Genomic DNA, 14,562 nt, shown 5'->3' on the forward strand with positions numbered 1-14,562 from the left:
AGGACATGGAGTCTTGCTTCTTCTGGGCAGGGAAGTTCAATAGGAGCATCTTGGCTGTGTGACCTCTGATGAGGTGATTTTATTGTGAGTGCTCTCTTCACCCCTCACCAGTACTGCCTGAGGTCACACTCCCTGATGGGAAAGTGGAAGAGACGAAAGTAAAGGGTTCTGCAGGCCCACGGTGTAGGGGGTGTGAGGATGTGTCCCCCAGCACCTGCTCAATGGGGATCAGAGGCCCCTCCATACCCACCTTATCCCTGGGCTGGCACAACCCCACACACACACCCTGAGCCCTGGATCAGGACTTTGGGAAAACCTTAAGCTGATGTAGGCTCCTGAAGTCCATCACCAACCCTGATGAGGAAGCCTGTCATAGATTCAGATCTGAATGATACTTGAGCACTGCTGGCTTCATTAAGCTCCAGAATCCATTTTTTCCGAAAGAGTTAGAAAGACTCACCCTCCATGGAAAGAGAAGGTGATGTCCTTTTTCCCTGTCCGGCAGCCCCTTCCCCACACTGACCTTCACTGTGCCTTAGGCTGTACCTCCTGCCCAGAGAGGAGAGCTTCTGTGACTGGGCCTCTTCTCACTCCCCATCACGGGGACTCACTTCTAGAACCAGGGATCCAGAGGCCTAGCCACAGCCTCTTGACTGACCTGGAGGGCTGGGCCAGGCAGTGCTCCAGGATGGGCAAAGGCCCTTATAGACCTAGAACCTGATACTAGCCCAGGAAGGGGAGGAGAAAAGGCCCAGCCCCTGCCCAGAGGAGATGGCTGACAAGGAAGTCAATTTCCTGGTGGCTTGTCAGGCTCCAGAGTCCCCCAGGGTGTGACCCGTCTGGCCCCTGGCCGCTGGCCCCTGGCCCTCTGAAAACAGACAACCCTTAGCCCCAGCTGAAGAGGCTGGTGTTCTTCAACGTCTCACTTGTAAAGGACCCCAAAAGAGAAAGGGACAGGCACCCACTACCCCAGGAGACCCCCATCTAGGTTGGGCTCCATGTGAGTCTGGGCTCTTCTCAGCAGGAGCCTCTTCCTTTGAGGCCCAGGGGGCTCTGGGGTGAACACAGCCCACCCCAGCACTGGGTGGAGCTGGAAGAGTTTGCTCCCCTTCCCACATCAGGGAAGTGGGACCCTGTGGCTTTGGAGCTGCCCTGGCTCCAGGAAAGCGGTGGTGATGGAGTGGGAGGTTCTCAGCCTAGAGAGGTGCCTCCCTCCTTCCCGTTCCAGGTCTGGTTGGACAGGTTGAGGCTGACACACCTGAGAGAATCCGGAATGCCAGAGAGCCCGGAGCCGGGCTGGAATGCGGGCCTCCCTGGAAGGGTGTGTCCATGTTCCAGGGTGGCGAGAGGGAGGGCCCTTCCTGTAGAGCAGGCTCCTCCCAGCAGCCCTGGTGTCCCCAAACGCAAGGCTCCAGGGACCAGAAGGCTCCTGCAGCTTCCAGCTGATTCCTGGCTTCCCAGCTGGAAAGGCTGTTATAGAATCCCAGGAATGTGCCTTGAGCTCAGAGAGAAAATTCCCAAAATAACTTCTATAAATACTTGAGGGCAGGGGTGGGGAGGGAGGGCTCAGCCTGGCCTAGCGCCAAGGCTGCTTCCCAGGGCAGGCCCCCCTCAAAAGAAGAAGAGGCATGCGCACCCCTAGACCTCTGTTCTGCTCCACCCTTGGAGGGCGTCATCAGGGCGGGATGGTATGCAGTGGGTTCTGAAAAGGCAAGGCCGTTTCCCTCATCCACTCCCAGGCCACAGCCCCTGGCCACACGCTGCCTCTGCAGAGGACCTGGGTCCCACAGGGAGGCTCCCTGCTGAGTGTGAGCCCAGACCAGCAAGACCCTGGGCCCCTTAGGTTCTGCGCCTTCGTGGCCGTAAGAGGCAAGGCTTGCCAAGCTCCACGTGGGCAGCATCCCTGGTCGGAGGCCCACATCTGTAAGTGTGTGGGTGCCTCAGGGTTCCCTGGCTCTGTGTTTGGGCTACATCCTGAGCTCTGAGCCCTGTTGAGCTGCTGTCCTTTGGGGAATAACAAAGCAGGCAGGAGGCTGGGGCTCTATCCCTCTCAGCCTCGGGAGGGGCAGGACAGGGATCGCATCCATGAGCTCCGCAGTAACTAAGCATGACGCTGAGGCGGTTGTGTGGTCAGGAGGAACTCCGTCCTCAGGGAAGGCTTCCTGGGAGAGCAGGGCCTCGAGCACTTGAGATGTGGCCACACAGCCCCACTCCCTGAGATCCAGGAAGGGACAGAAGAAGGAGGGTCCTGAGGTGGGAATTTCTGGGGACTTCCCTCAGAGCCCTGCACCTCCCTGGAACCATGTTTGTGGCTATAACCAGCCCAAAGCGCCCCCCTGGAGTTGTGGTGTCTGATCACCATAAACAACTTTCAAATCCCTGTGGGCTGCCAGCACAGCTATGGCATCTCCCAAGGGAGGGTCAAAACTGGGAGCCTCTCAGCAGATCTGGTCTCCTCTCTCAGCGTGGGGCACCCCTCACCAGGATGAGGGATGGGGGATTCACTTGGGACATTTGGATGCTTGTTCCCACCATCTCTCTGGAGGCCTGTTCTCTGGGAGGGTCGGGGTGCCAGGAGGATTGTCTGCAGGCCCTAGATGCAGCACTGGGCTCAGGGCAGAGTAGGTGAGACCTCACATCTTCCTGGGGCTGTCTTGCCCAGTTGTCAGGCAGCAAACAGCGCTGAGTTGCTACCAAACATGAACTCGGCTGGTGTCAGGGGCAGGTGGCAGAAGATCCTGTTACAGGCCCCGGGCCTCTGGGCCCCAGCCTGACCCCAGCCCGGTGTGTCCTTTCAGGCTCTAAGGTAAACACCCCAGGGTGGGGGCACATGAGCCAACCCACCCTAGCCTACAGTCCTCCCCCACAGAGAGCCATGCCCTCTCCCAGCTTCCAGAGAGATCAGCCATCCACCCACTCCCCACCCGCCCAGAAGGACCCTCTGCTCATCTTGGAGGTGCTGCTGTTTGCTGTCTGCCCCTGCGGTGATTTTTCCAATTCTTCATTGCAGACTCCTCACAAGAGCCCCACGAGGAGGGACTGTTCATGGCTTGGTTTACAGATGAGGAAACCACAACTCAGAGAAAGCTGGCCATTTGTCCACGGTCACAGCACTTGTCAGTGGCAGAGCTGGGATTCCAACCTGGCCAGGGCTTCCAGCCACCAAGCCCTGGGCTTTTTCCTCTCTACAGACACGCAGAAGAAGTTACGGCAAACCTCCCAAACTGAGAATAAAATACACACACACACACACACACACACACACCAGCCTGCAGACACATCTGGCCCCTTCCCAAACATCCACATACTTCTTGATATCAGGGGTTTTCAAACTTGTTTTTAGCAGTTGAGCCCTTTTTTCAAACAAAATCCCATGTGGAAGCTTAATATAGAAAACTTAATGTGTGGAAGCCACTCCGGGCCTGCCCCTCTCTGAGAGGCCTTGCCAGCCTTTCCCTTCTGTCCTGTGTTGCTCCCTCGTGGGCAGAACTCACAGGGCTCAAACCCTTCATTTTTGGTGCTTAATTTTGTGTCTGGCGGCCCGTCGGCTGGCCTTCCTTCCCTCCTCCCTGTGGGCCCTGTTCCATTGTGAGCTGCTGGGGTCTGGCCCTTGGGCCGTGTGGGCAAAACAGCTAGGCCTGGTGCCCTCCTGGCCAGCCTGGCCACTACCCTTGGTCCCAGGCAGCCCTGAGTCAGCACCACTCCCATCTGGCGAGAGCGGAAGACCCTGCCTGAGGCTCCACGCCCCCCCGCAGCCATCCTGCCCTCTCCTGGCCTCTGCACGCCTCATCCATGTGTGTGCTTCCTTGGTACAGCGTTGCCCAGGGCTAACGGAGGCTCTGTGAGGACAGCCTCTTCCTCCCCCGCCCCCTGGCCACAGGATCTCCAGCCAGCACCTATGGAGAGGGAGGGGCTTTTCCTAGGGCTTCCTGAGCGCCATCTTTCACTCCCGCCGAATTGGTCGTGTTCCAAGCCCTCTGAGGACTTGATGAAACCAGGCATGCGCATCTTCCCCAGCGCGTCTCCATAGCAACAGAGGGCCTAACTCTGGGGAGCTCGCTGAGGAGGAAAATGTTCCAGCTAAAAATGTACATGGCCATCAGTGGGCGGGCACTGGAGAGGGGGCTCCAGACACATAGAAGGCAGCTCCCCACCCCCACTGAGGCCCCCGCCTGTCCAGGAAGTCGGTGGTGGGTTTTACCTCCCGTCTTTTAACAAGAGAAGGGTCCCCCCAAGGGACCATCTCATGCCACCCTCAGGGCTGAAACAGGGATCAGTGGGACGGTGCGAAACAACCTTTCTGCTGAAAGGGAGCCCTGCCCCTCTGCCTCCGCTCACTACCCTGTCCTCTCTCCCCACTTCCCAGCGTGGGTAAAAGAGGATGTAGAGGGGACAGGGTGCCAGTTTCACTTCCCAGCCTCTTATGACGATTCCTGTTAGTTCCTCTATCTCTTTGGTAACAGGGTTGTTTGAGCCAAACAGCAGGGCCAAGCTTCCCTGCGCCTGACCCAGACCCCCCCGAGGCCTTTCATCTTTCAGCCAATCCAGCCTGTTCACCCAGCGCCCCATTCACCCAGCACCCTGTCCCCCGCCATCTGACTCTCCTCCTGTGACCCTCTCCTGAGGAGCCACCGCACACGCACACGTGCCTGAGCTTTTCCTCCCTGGTGGCAGTGATGAAGCCCCGTAATGCATCCTCCTCAGTCTTTCTGCATCCCTGGGGTGAAGGGCAGCTCCGGGCCGCAGGAAGGACTGAGCGGCATGGTCCCACTGAGCAAGAACACACTCCCGCCAGACGCTTGCAGAGCTTTGCACCTCCTGACTCCTTTCAGCCTCACCCCGCCCTCGAGAGAGATGCTGTGATTTTCCCATTTACAGATGAGGAAACTGAGGGCCAGAGAGCTGGGATTTGCCAGATCTGGTGACTTGAAAGCCAATTCCTCGGGACCGGCAGGAACAGAGCCCCTGCAGTGGGTTTCCCAGGAGGCTGGGGTTAAAGCAGGGGTTGGGCAGGGCCAGGTAGGATTTACATGGGGAAAGGCACAGTCACTTGACAGTGCCCAAGCCAGAGACGCAGGGAGCCTCTCGAGCTGATGGCTGCTGCCACCCATGCACCTGCGCTTGGCCCAGTTGCCAAGATGCCTGTGCCATGGGATACCCCTACTCATCCTGCCCTGTGCTTGGTCCACAGGGTCTGATGCTGAGTCGGCTTGGCCACAAGAGCCTGGCCCAGAAGGTGCTTCGAGATGCCGTGGAGAGGCAGAGCACGTGCCACGAGGCGTGGCAGGGCCTGGGCGAGGTGCTGCAGGCCCAGGGCCAGAACGAGGCCGCCGTCGACTGCTTCCTCACTGCCCTGGAGCTAGAGGCCAGCAGCCCTGTGCTGCCGTTCTCCATCATCCCCAGAGAGCTCTGACGACACTGCAGCCACAGGGAGGGAGGGCCGGCCAGAGGGAGAGGCAGCAGTCAGGGTGGGGCGACAGTGGCATCAGGTGCGGGGCCTCAGGGAAATCCATCTTTAGCGAACGCCTCCGCAGCTGCAGCCCTCGTTCTCCTGGCTCGGCCAAGAGGGGCTTCCTGGATTTCTTTGTTGGTGCCTTGGTAAACAGTCTGACTTGAACCCTAAGTGCCTTTTTGCAGAGTTTTGTGGTGACCAGACTTGCTCCCCAAGAGCTGGGCAGGGGGGAGCCTCACAACTACCCTTCACCCTCACCCATGCCCCGGGCTGGGGCTCTGGGGATCTCACTCCCCACTCAGCACAGCACAGACTTCTGGATCCCTCTCAGGTCTTGCCCAGGGCAGTCATGACGTGAAGAAACTGTGAGCAAGTGGGAAGACGATGGGATTTCTGGGTTCCCTTCCCAGACTTGGAGTTAGTAGATGATGCCCACGTTGCCCCTGTTTGCCCCCTGAGGCCAGCTGGGCCCCACTCTGCTCTTTCCCTCTGCTACCAAGTGCCTTTGGGGCCTCTGGGGTCTAGCCAGGGGGTACTGAGCACTGGCCCTTACGCTTCCATTTCCACCCACCCCATCTCCCTGGAAATGTGTTCCAGCCCGAGCAGCCTCCGTCGGCTTCAGATCCTGTGGTTGCTAGATCCAGTCCTTTCTAATACCCTGAGTCAACACATGACTCCTGCAGGTCTTACGCTACAGTGCAGGTCCCTCGAGGGCCAATAACATGGAGGTGGGCAATTTCTAGGACTGTCCCCAGTACATCTCACCACCCACAGCCCTTTTTTGCCTTGATTCGAGCCTCACCCTAGCCTTTTGGGTTGCCCTGCCTGAGGGAGACCTGAGGAGGGGACAGAGCCCAGCCCTTCTCCTGTGACTGAGCAGGCCTCTGTGTCCATGACACCTTTTTCCAGGCCTGGGGGCTGTGGGTGTGTGTCCTCCCTGCTGGCTCCCCCGGCCCCTGCTGCATGACGCTCTTGGAACTCTTCCCCAAGGAGTCAGTCCCCCAGGCCTATCAGGGAATCCTTTTGTATCTGCACTTTGGGTTTTAGTTTCAAAGCTCCATCAGGTACAGCTTACATTTCAGGATGTGTAGAAAGCTCAGGTGAGGGCTGCCCTGGTTTGTCATAGCTCCACCTTCCTCGGAGGGAGAGGGCTGTTGGAGACCCCCCATCCATGGCACACTAGCTCAGCACTGCATGTCCCGAGATGATGATTCCCAAGACAGCTGGTGCCTCCTGGCTTTCCTGCGGCAGGCCAAGGGGCACCCCAGAGGACGCTGGATCCTTTGCCTCTTCATGGTTGAAGGATCTCTATATATGTGTGTATATAAATATAGTTTATATATATATAAAATAGAGATCTATTTTTTTCTGGAATTACGTTAGAAAAGTAAAGAAAAAGCAAATGCTGTTGATTTATCTCAGGGTGCCCAAAGAGTTGTAGTCAATTTTTGGTACTAGGAAAGGCACCCAATGCATTTCCTGACTTTTAAGCATTTCCTTGTTGGAAGCAGCAGAGGGCCAAGCCAAGTTGCTGACAGTGACTTTACAGGTTGAATAAAGAGACCCTCGGAGGGGAAGCAGGCTTGTCTGAAGCAGCATGTCTATTCATTGGCGTGTAGTTCCCACACCAGCCTTGAGCCAGGCCCTGGAGAGGAGGGGCTGTTGGCAGAAGGAGGGAGGCCGGACCTGGGCCCAGCTGAGGAGGGATGTGGGGAAGGAAGGATGGGAGGGAGGACCCTCTGGGAAAATGTGGGTTTGAGCTGGTGAGAGTGTTGCCAGTTGAGGCTGGGCTAAAGCCTGGAGGGGGTAGGAGGAAGCAAGAGGGGTCCAGGCAGGGCTGATCCTGGCCTCTGACTTGTCCAGGGGGCCACCCGGAAGCCCCTGCTGCCTCTGGGCATTGCTGGGAGAGGCCAGGGCAGTACTCACATCTGAACAGAGAGCCCCTCCGGCATTGCTGATGGGCCACCTTCAGCTTCAGGGAAGAAGCCTAGGAGAGGGGGCATGGGAGAGACCTGGGCCTTGTTCAGATTGGCCACCTCTGCTGAGAAGTCCATACCAGTACAGCCCTAATACGTTATGCCACATACCAACGTACTGTGGATGTTATAACCTGCATCGAAATAATTCTAAACAATGCTGCTCATTTACACAGAAGCTCTGTTTCTTCATGTACTCCAGGGGACCACCATGGCACCCCCAAGGCTGCAGCCACCTCCTTTTGGAGACAGCTGTCCTGAAGCTCCCCCTTAAACCCAGGGCTGTTCTCGGCCATCTGGACTCCCCTCTTGCCGCTCCTCCCTGTGGCCTGACCCCCCCCAACGCCCACCCTCCATGCCACGCGCAGCCAGACACTGCTGTCCCCGTAAGGAAGGGCTTTGCTTGCAGCCTTTGGGTGCCCAGCTTCTCTTGCTGTGGCCTTATTTTAAGGTAACACATTTACAGGCTTGAGTGATTGAACACTTGGTATCAAATTACTTACCACGTACTCTAACCCCCAGCTCATGGCCTCCTTGGGCGAGAAGTACAGGCCACCCTAGGTGGCAGGGGGTGTCTGCCAGCCTGGGGGAAGCGGCTTAGAAACTCATCTTGCAGGGAGGGGAATGGAGGGAACGTGGAAGGAGGGAAGACTCTGCCTTCTCTTCTGATGGGAACAGGGTTTCCCAAGCTGACCTTAAATTGGTCGAATGTCGGACAGTCACGCAAGCGGCGGAGACCTGCTGAGGGCCGCAGGCACTGCTTTACCCCAGTTGCCCATCTGCAGGCCCTGTGCTTGCACAGAAACCCTCACTGGAGAGAGAGGCACCTGGCTCCTGTGTCTAAACCCATCATGCTGGGACCAGGGTGAGAGTCTGGGGACAGACCTCAGACTGCCTGTCACCGTCTCGGACTTCCACCCACATGCCACTTTCCAGGACACAGCTCCCACTTGTGCGCTTTCGTATTGATAGTGCTTCCTGCAGGCACAAGTATGAATGGCATTTCAGCCGCCACCACCCAGACTCCTTTCTGGTACCAGAGTGCTCATTGTTGCATCCTATCCCCCACCCAGCACTCAGATGTCGTCACTGTGCAAATATTTCTTGGGCTTGGGAAGCCTCTGACTAAACAAACCTCCCCATCCGCCTAGACTTTGATGACGACCCACGGGCAGGGAACCTCATGCCTAAGTGATCTGTGAAACTGACCCATGAGGTACTGATCCAAAGGATCCTGAGAGGTCAGGGAGGTCCTGATTTGAAAGGATCCCGCCATCCCCTGCCAGAAACTGAATTTTCATCAAGCTCTTTCAGTTGCAAAGAACAGAGACACCCTGAAGGTCACTCAAGAGACAAAAGGGAGCTCGCTGGAACCCTAGGGCAGGAACTGCAGTGCCCAGGCCTGGGGCAAAGCAGCCACACACCGTGAAGGAGACAGCAGGGTGACACTGCAGTCACCAGTCTGAGCTTGAAGGGGCAGCTCTACCACTACAAGCTGTGTGGCCTTCAGCAAGTTTCTTAATCTCTCTATAGCCGTTTCTTCATCTGTACAATAAGAATGGTGGAATAGTGCCTGCTCTGTGGATTACGATTAAGTGATCCTAGAATAGTGCCTGGCCCATAGTAATTGCTCAATACACGTGAGCAATTATCATCTTCTCTGCCTTTGCCTGCTCCGCCCTCCTCTCCCCGCTACTGACAGTTCCCAGATAGGTGCTGCTCCCCTAGAACTATATTCAGCACTGCCCTGGCCCTCCAGCCCCACCCCTGACTGACCACCTGCAGCACTGTGACCACTTCCCTCCTAATGGCTGAATCTTGAATGAGAGGATCTGATTAGTCCCACTCATTTTTCCATGGGTCAGTAGGCAGCCTGTAGACTGATTTTCCCTGGATAGGTGCCTTCTCTTGATCCAGTCGGCTATGACCAGGAGGCATGGGCCTCAGGACACATACAGCTGCTTTTGCAGCTGGAGTGCTAAGTGGGCAATGCCCTGGGCCCTTCCGGTCCCCTGTGTCAGCCCATCACGCCATGCCGTGTCCTTTCTGGGAATGGGTACAATGCAGGTCCCTCTAGAGAGGGCAGGCAACAGAACACACCCCCTTAAACACCCTCCTTTCTCCTTTGCGTCATCATCACCTGAGGGTCCACCCGTGGGGGGCTCCTGTCCTGGTCGTGGTCTTGGAATGAAGATGACAGTGGGAATACTGACGTGCCTCCTGCACTGTACTGCTAATACGATGCTTCACTGATCAATGAACTCTCTCTCAGTCACACCTTTGATTGGGAACCTCTCCAATCAACAACCTTGGGGGGTGGGTTTTGTTCCCAAGAAAGGTGAAGAGATCACGGGGCCTCCACTCTCAGTGACTTGGTACAGGGCGGGGCCTGGGAGCGCAAGGCCTTGCCCTCGGAAGACACTGTGTAGTGCCGGCTCACCCATCCTGGGCAGAGGCAGGAGCCTCCCCGAATCGCCGCAGCCGAAGGACCCCTCTGGATCCATGGAAACTTGCATGACCAGGAGTCCTCTACGGGAGTGCCCAGGGGAGGAAGATACATGGGTTGAGGGGCCTCTTGGGTGCCCAGAACCCCCACTTGCCAGCCCCACCCCACCACCAGCTTCGCCCCACTGGCTGCAGAGGAATGCCAGTGCTCTGTGATGCCTGCCACCCCAGCTCCTCTGCAGCGGGAGTAGAGGCCCCTTAAGCAGCGGTCGCAAGAGGCTGGACATTGCCCCAAATAGAGTGCTCAGAATGCCCGAAAGCATGGGCAGCCACGGGAACTGCGTTGGGTCGTGGGACCCCACAATCCTGATCACTCGCTGACGGCATCGTGGCTGGGTTCCAGAGCCAGTGTGTTCCCCGTGGGCTGGCCCACAGCTCAGAGATGCCGACACACCAATGTAGTGGCCCCCAGCACAGGTGGGGGCTGTCATTGTTTTCTTGTTCTTGTTCCCGCTCACCCTCAGTCTCTCACTCTCTTAACTGTCTCTGGAATCTGGCAAGAAGTCCTTGTGGACTTCTTTAAAAATATGTATCATTGTTTCTTGAACTATTTGATAACAGGTGGCATAAATGGTGCCCCGTTCCCCTTAATACTTCAGTATGTGTTTACCAAGAACAAAGGTCATCCCTGTATCTGACCACAGCGGAGTTAACAAATAGGACATTCAACACTGCCGCTGTGCTCTTATCTAATCCACCACCCCATTTCAGGCTAGGCACTAGCTTTCCTTAGCGTATTCTTCTCCAGCCCAGGATCACACCCTCCACTTTACAGCCAGCTCCTTCGGCTCCTCTAATCTGGAAGAGCTCCTCCTCTCCCTTTGCCTTTTGTGATGCTGGCATTGCCGAAGGCTGTAGCGGCCTGGCCTCTGCAGGTAAGCAGAGGGAAGCGGGAGGCGGGGCGGGGGTGACCAGGGGGAGCAGAGGCTAGAAAGCAGCCGAAGCCAAGGGGCTGAGAGAATGGAGAACCGTTGATTGGTAGGAGCTGGAAGATAAAAGCAAAACTGAAGGGCGGGTGAATCTCTGTGCAGGCAGAGCTTTGGAAACAAAAGAAATGGCCACCTACTTGCAAGGCGCATGCAGATGATGGAAGCACTGGAGCTCCATTCCGTCCTGAATGAGCTTTCCAACACCTGCAGCCTAACTGCAGGCACGAGTCCCACCTGCCTCCTCTCCTGATACGGTGGCCCCCATGAAGACTTGAGGGACCCTGAGTGTGTGTCTGTTCCTGGCAGCCCTGCACATCCCCAGAGAGAGGCTCACTCTGCTTCCCTGCACCATCAGACAAGCGGAAGCAGGACTTGTTCCAGAACTTCACCCACTGCTTTTGTTTGTGGCACCCACGCCCACTCAGAGAGCACATGTGCCAAGCTGGGAATGGGGCAGGCATGGAAGACTTCCTGAACAGCAGCAGCTCTGACCCCTGAGGTGGGGCCCGTCCCCACATAAAGGTCAGGAGCACAGACGGTCTCCCCCAGGGTGCACACAGCTGGGCAGTCTCCCGCCGCCCTGACTGTGATCTCTCATTTCAGCCTGGGCCCAGAAGGACGAGGCCATTGCAAGCTTCCTCTCTCCTGTCTGTGCCAGGCCTGAGCCATCTCAGGAGCCCACAGCTCACTCCCCAGCCCCCACGCAAGGCCCAGGGCTCAGTGGCTATGGTGGTGGCATCCTGCCCAGCACACACACTCCACCCCTGAGAACACCCACGCCAAGGGTACGGGGCCCTTACACAGCCTGGCCTGGTGCAAGCTGGGCTGAGCTCACAGAGGCCCCTGTCCTGGGGGAGGTAGGGGAAGCTGGGTGCTCTCCCCCATGCAGAGAACCTTCTGAGCTGGGAGCCCCACCCTCCTAAGTGCTTGTCTTCTTTCCTTTCTCCTCTTCTTTCTCTCTCTTTTTCTTTCTTTCTTCTTTCTTTCGTTTTTTCTTCCTTCCTTCCTTCTTTCTTTTCTTTCTTTCCTTCTTTTCTTTGTCTTTTCTCTATCTCTCTCTTTTTCTTTCTTTCTTTCTTTTTTTTGAGACAGAGCCCAGGCTGGAGTGCAGTGGTGCGATCTTGGCTCACTGCAACCTCCACCTCCCAGTTTCAAGTGATTCTCCTGCCTCCGCCTCCCGAGTAGCTGGGAGCCACCCGCCACCATGCCTGGCTAATTTTTTATATTTTTAGTAGAGACAGGGTTTCGCTATATTGACCAGGCTGGTCTTGAACTCCTGACCTCAAGTGACCCGCCCACCTCGGCCTCCCAAAGTGCTGAGATTACAGGCATGAGCCATCATGCCCAGCCTCTCCTCTTTTCTTTTCCGGTCCATCAGGCCTCCTGTGGCCTCAAAGAGCCATGCCTCCCATGCCCACCCCACACCCTGCAAAATGCCTTTCCAGAATGCCCACGGAGACTCACTCCTTGTTTGTGCCTTGTCCTTTAAGATCCTTCCCACGCCTTCTAGAAGTCCTGTGCCAACTGCCTCCCACCTTACGGGGCCCTTGTGCTTTGGCAGAACACCCAGGCTAGACAGTCCTATGGGTTCTGCTTCTTGAGTCAGACCCCCACATTCCACATACCCGGGCTCAGCCACACCTGTGGGTGCCCCCATGAATGGAACACCAAGTTGGGTCCAGGGAGGCGCCCCTGCGGCTCGAAGGCTTGCGGTACAAAAGTGGAGTGAGGCCGCCATGTCCCCACCCACAGGCTGACCTTGGCCTTCTCTATCTGGGCAGATGGACTTGCCCAAGCCATGCACCATCCCAGCTCTGTACCCTGGTGGTGTCTGGGAGGGGACTTTACACAGGCATAGCCCTCCTGAGCCTATTGTGGCTGCTCAAGGGCCTATCATTGGTCCCAAAGCCGTTACATTTTCTTAATGAAGTTACACATATGTTTAATCCTATTCTATAAATTAAATTACTTTAGAAATATGTATCTTTACATTAGGATCTTCTGGGACACACAGGCCATTGAACACAATTTTCAGAACCTTCATATTCATGTCTATGAAGGTATTTCAGATAAAGCACTTTACAAATCCTTGAATAATGTGGCCACCAGAGATTTTATCTGGAGCCATAAATACCATTTGTAAAACATTAGGAGAGTTCGTCCCATCCCTGACCCCATTCTCCGTAATGCAACTTTTAACTAGATTGCTTTTTAAGTGATCTACAGAAAGCTTGTTGATAACATCTAACACGAACAACCATAAAATCAAAACTCGGGATGATTTCTAAATCAGTTCTAAATTTCTTTACTACTTTTTTTAAAAAATTATTTCATCAGATGATTTCCATCAGCATCCAACACCAGCAATGACTGAAGTTATTCAGGCCAAGAGATCTTCCCTAAATTGTATTTTGTGACCCAAAATAATCCAAGGAGGCTCCCTACACTTCAAGGTGACTTTCTACAAGGCTTCTATTTCCTGATAGATCATTGTGAGGGGGGATGCCCTCACTTTATCTTGGAGCACATATAGTATTCATTGAGCATATACTATATGCTGGTGTGTTCAGCACTGGGAAACTTACCAATGCCCCAGTAGGTCCCAACTCGATGATCAGGGAACCTACAATCCATCACCGGCCTCAGGTAAGTCTGTGAGCTGGAGCACTTAGGAGAGGCACCAACCAGCCTGGGAAGACACGAAGGATGCTTGGAGGGAGCACACGAAGGGCCAGGGGTGCGGGTGAGTATTTCAGGCAGAAGGGTACCTCGATCCCCAGCCCAGAGAAAGGTTAGAAAGGTGGTGTGGTAGGCTGAAATGTCCCCCCAAAAGTGTCCATGTTCTAATCCCCAGAACCTGTGAATATGTTACCTTATAGGGTAAAAGGGATTTGAAAATGTGATTGAATTAAGAATCTTGAGATGAGGCCGGATGAGGTGGCTCATGCCTGTAATCCCAGCACTTTGGAAGGCTGAGGTGGGCGGATCACTTGAGGTCAGGCGTTCAAGACCAGCCTGGCCAACGTGGTGAAACCCCATCTCTACTAAAAATACAAAAAATCAGCTGGGCATGGTGGTGCCCACCTGTAATCCCAGCTATTCAGGAGGCTGAGGCAGGAGAATCACTTGAACCTGGGAGGCGGAGGTTGCAGTGAGCCGAGATCATGCCACTGCACTCCAGCCTGGGTGACAAGAGCGAGACTCCATCACCTAAATAAATAAATAAATAAATAAGAATCTTGAGATGACGAGGTTATCCTGGATTATCCAGTGGGCCCAATATAAGTACAACAGTCCTTATATAAGGCAGGCAGGAGAGTCAGAGTCAACAGGAGAAGATGTGATGATGGAAACCAGAGTGGAGTGATTGGAGGAAGGGCTGCGAGGAAAGAAACACAAGTGATCTGTAGAAGCAGAAGAAGACAAGGAAGCCAATTCTCAGAGCTTCCAGAAGGAACTAGCCCTGTCAAAACCCTCGCTTTGGCCAAATAAGAATGATTTTGGATTTCTGACCTCTAGACCTGTAAGGTAATAAAATTGTGTTGTTGTGAGCAACAAAGTCTGTGGTCATTTGTTACAGCAGTCACAAGAAATTCATACAGAGGGTTGAGCGAATGAGCTACCCCAGCACAGATGGGCACAAGGGCTCAGGGAGGCCTTTGTGAACCTGCACTTCGGGGTATTCTGCAGTCCGGCTCCC

The 14,562-nt window shown here is 55.3% G+C and overlaps 1 protein-coding gene across 2 annotated transcripts in view; it reads left to right on the forward strand.

Moving 5' to 3' along the window:
• Positions 1 to 7,583, forward strand: part of TTC7A (tetratricopeptide repeat domain 7A) — a 135,038-nt gene extending 127,455 nt beyond the window's left edge. For both annotated transcript variants that reach the window (XM_023223846.2, XM_023223847.3), the window contains one exon: positions 5,192 to 7,583. In XM_023223846.2, coding sequence (XP_023079614.1) covers positions 5,192 to 5,413 — 222 coding nt within the window. In that variant the 3' untranslated portion in view covers positions 5,414 to 7,583. The remainder of the gene's footprint in view (positions 1 to 5,191) is intronic.
• The last annotated feature ends 6,979 nt before the right edge of the window (positions 7,584 to 14,562 follow it).

This window comes from Piliocolobus tephrosceles, chromosome 15 (assembly GCF_002776525.5).
Source record: "Piliocolobus tephrosceles isolate RC106 chromosome 15, ASM277652v3, whole genome shotgun sequence".
Classification (NCBI taxonomy): Eukaryota; Metazoa; Chordata; class Mammalia; order Primates; family Cercopithecidae; genus Piliocolobus; species Piliocolobus tephrosceles.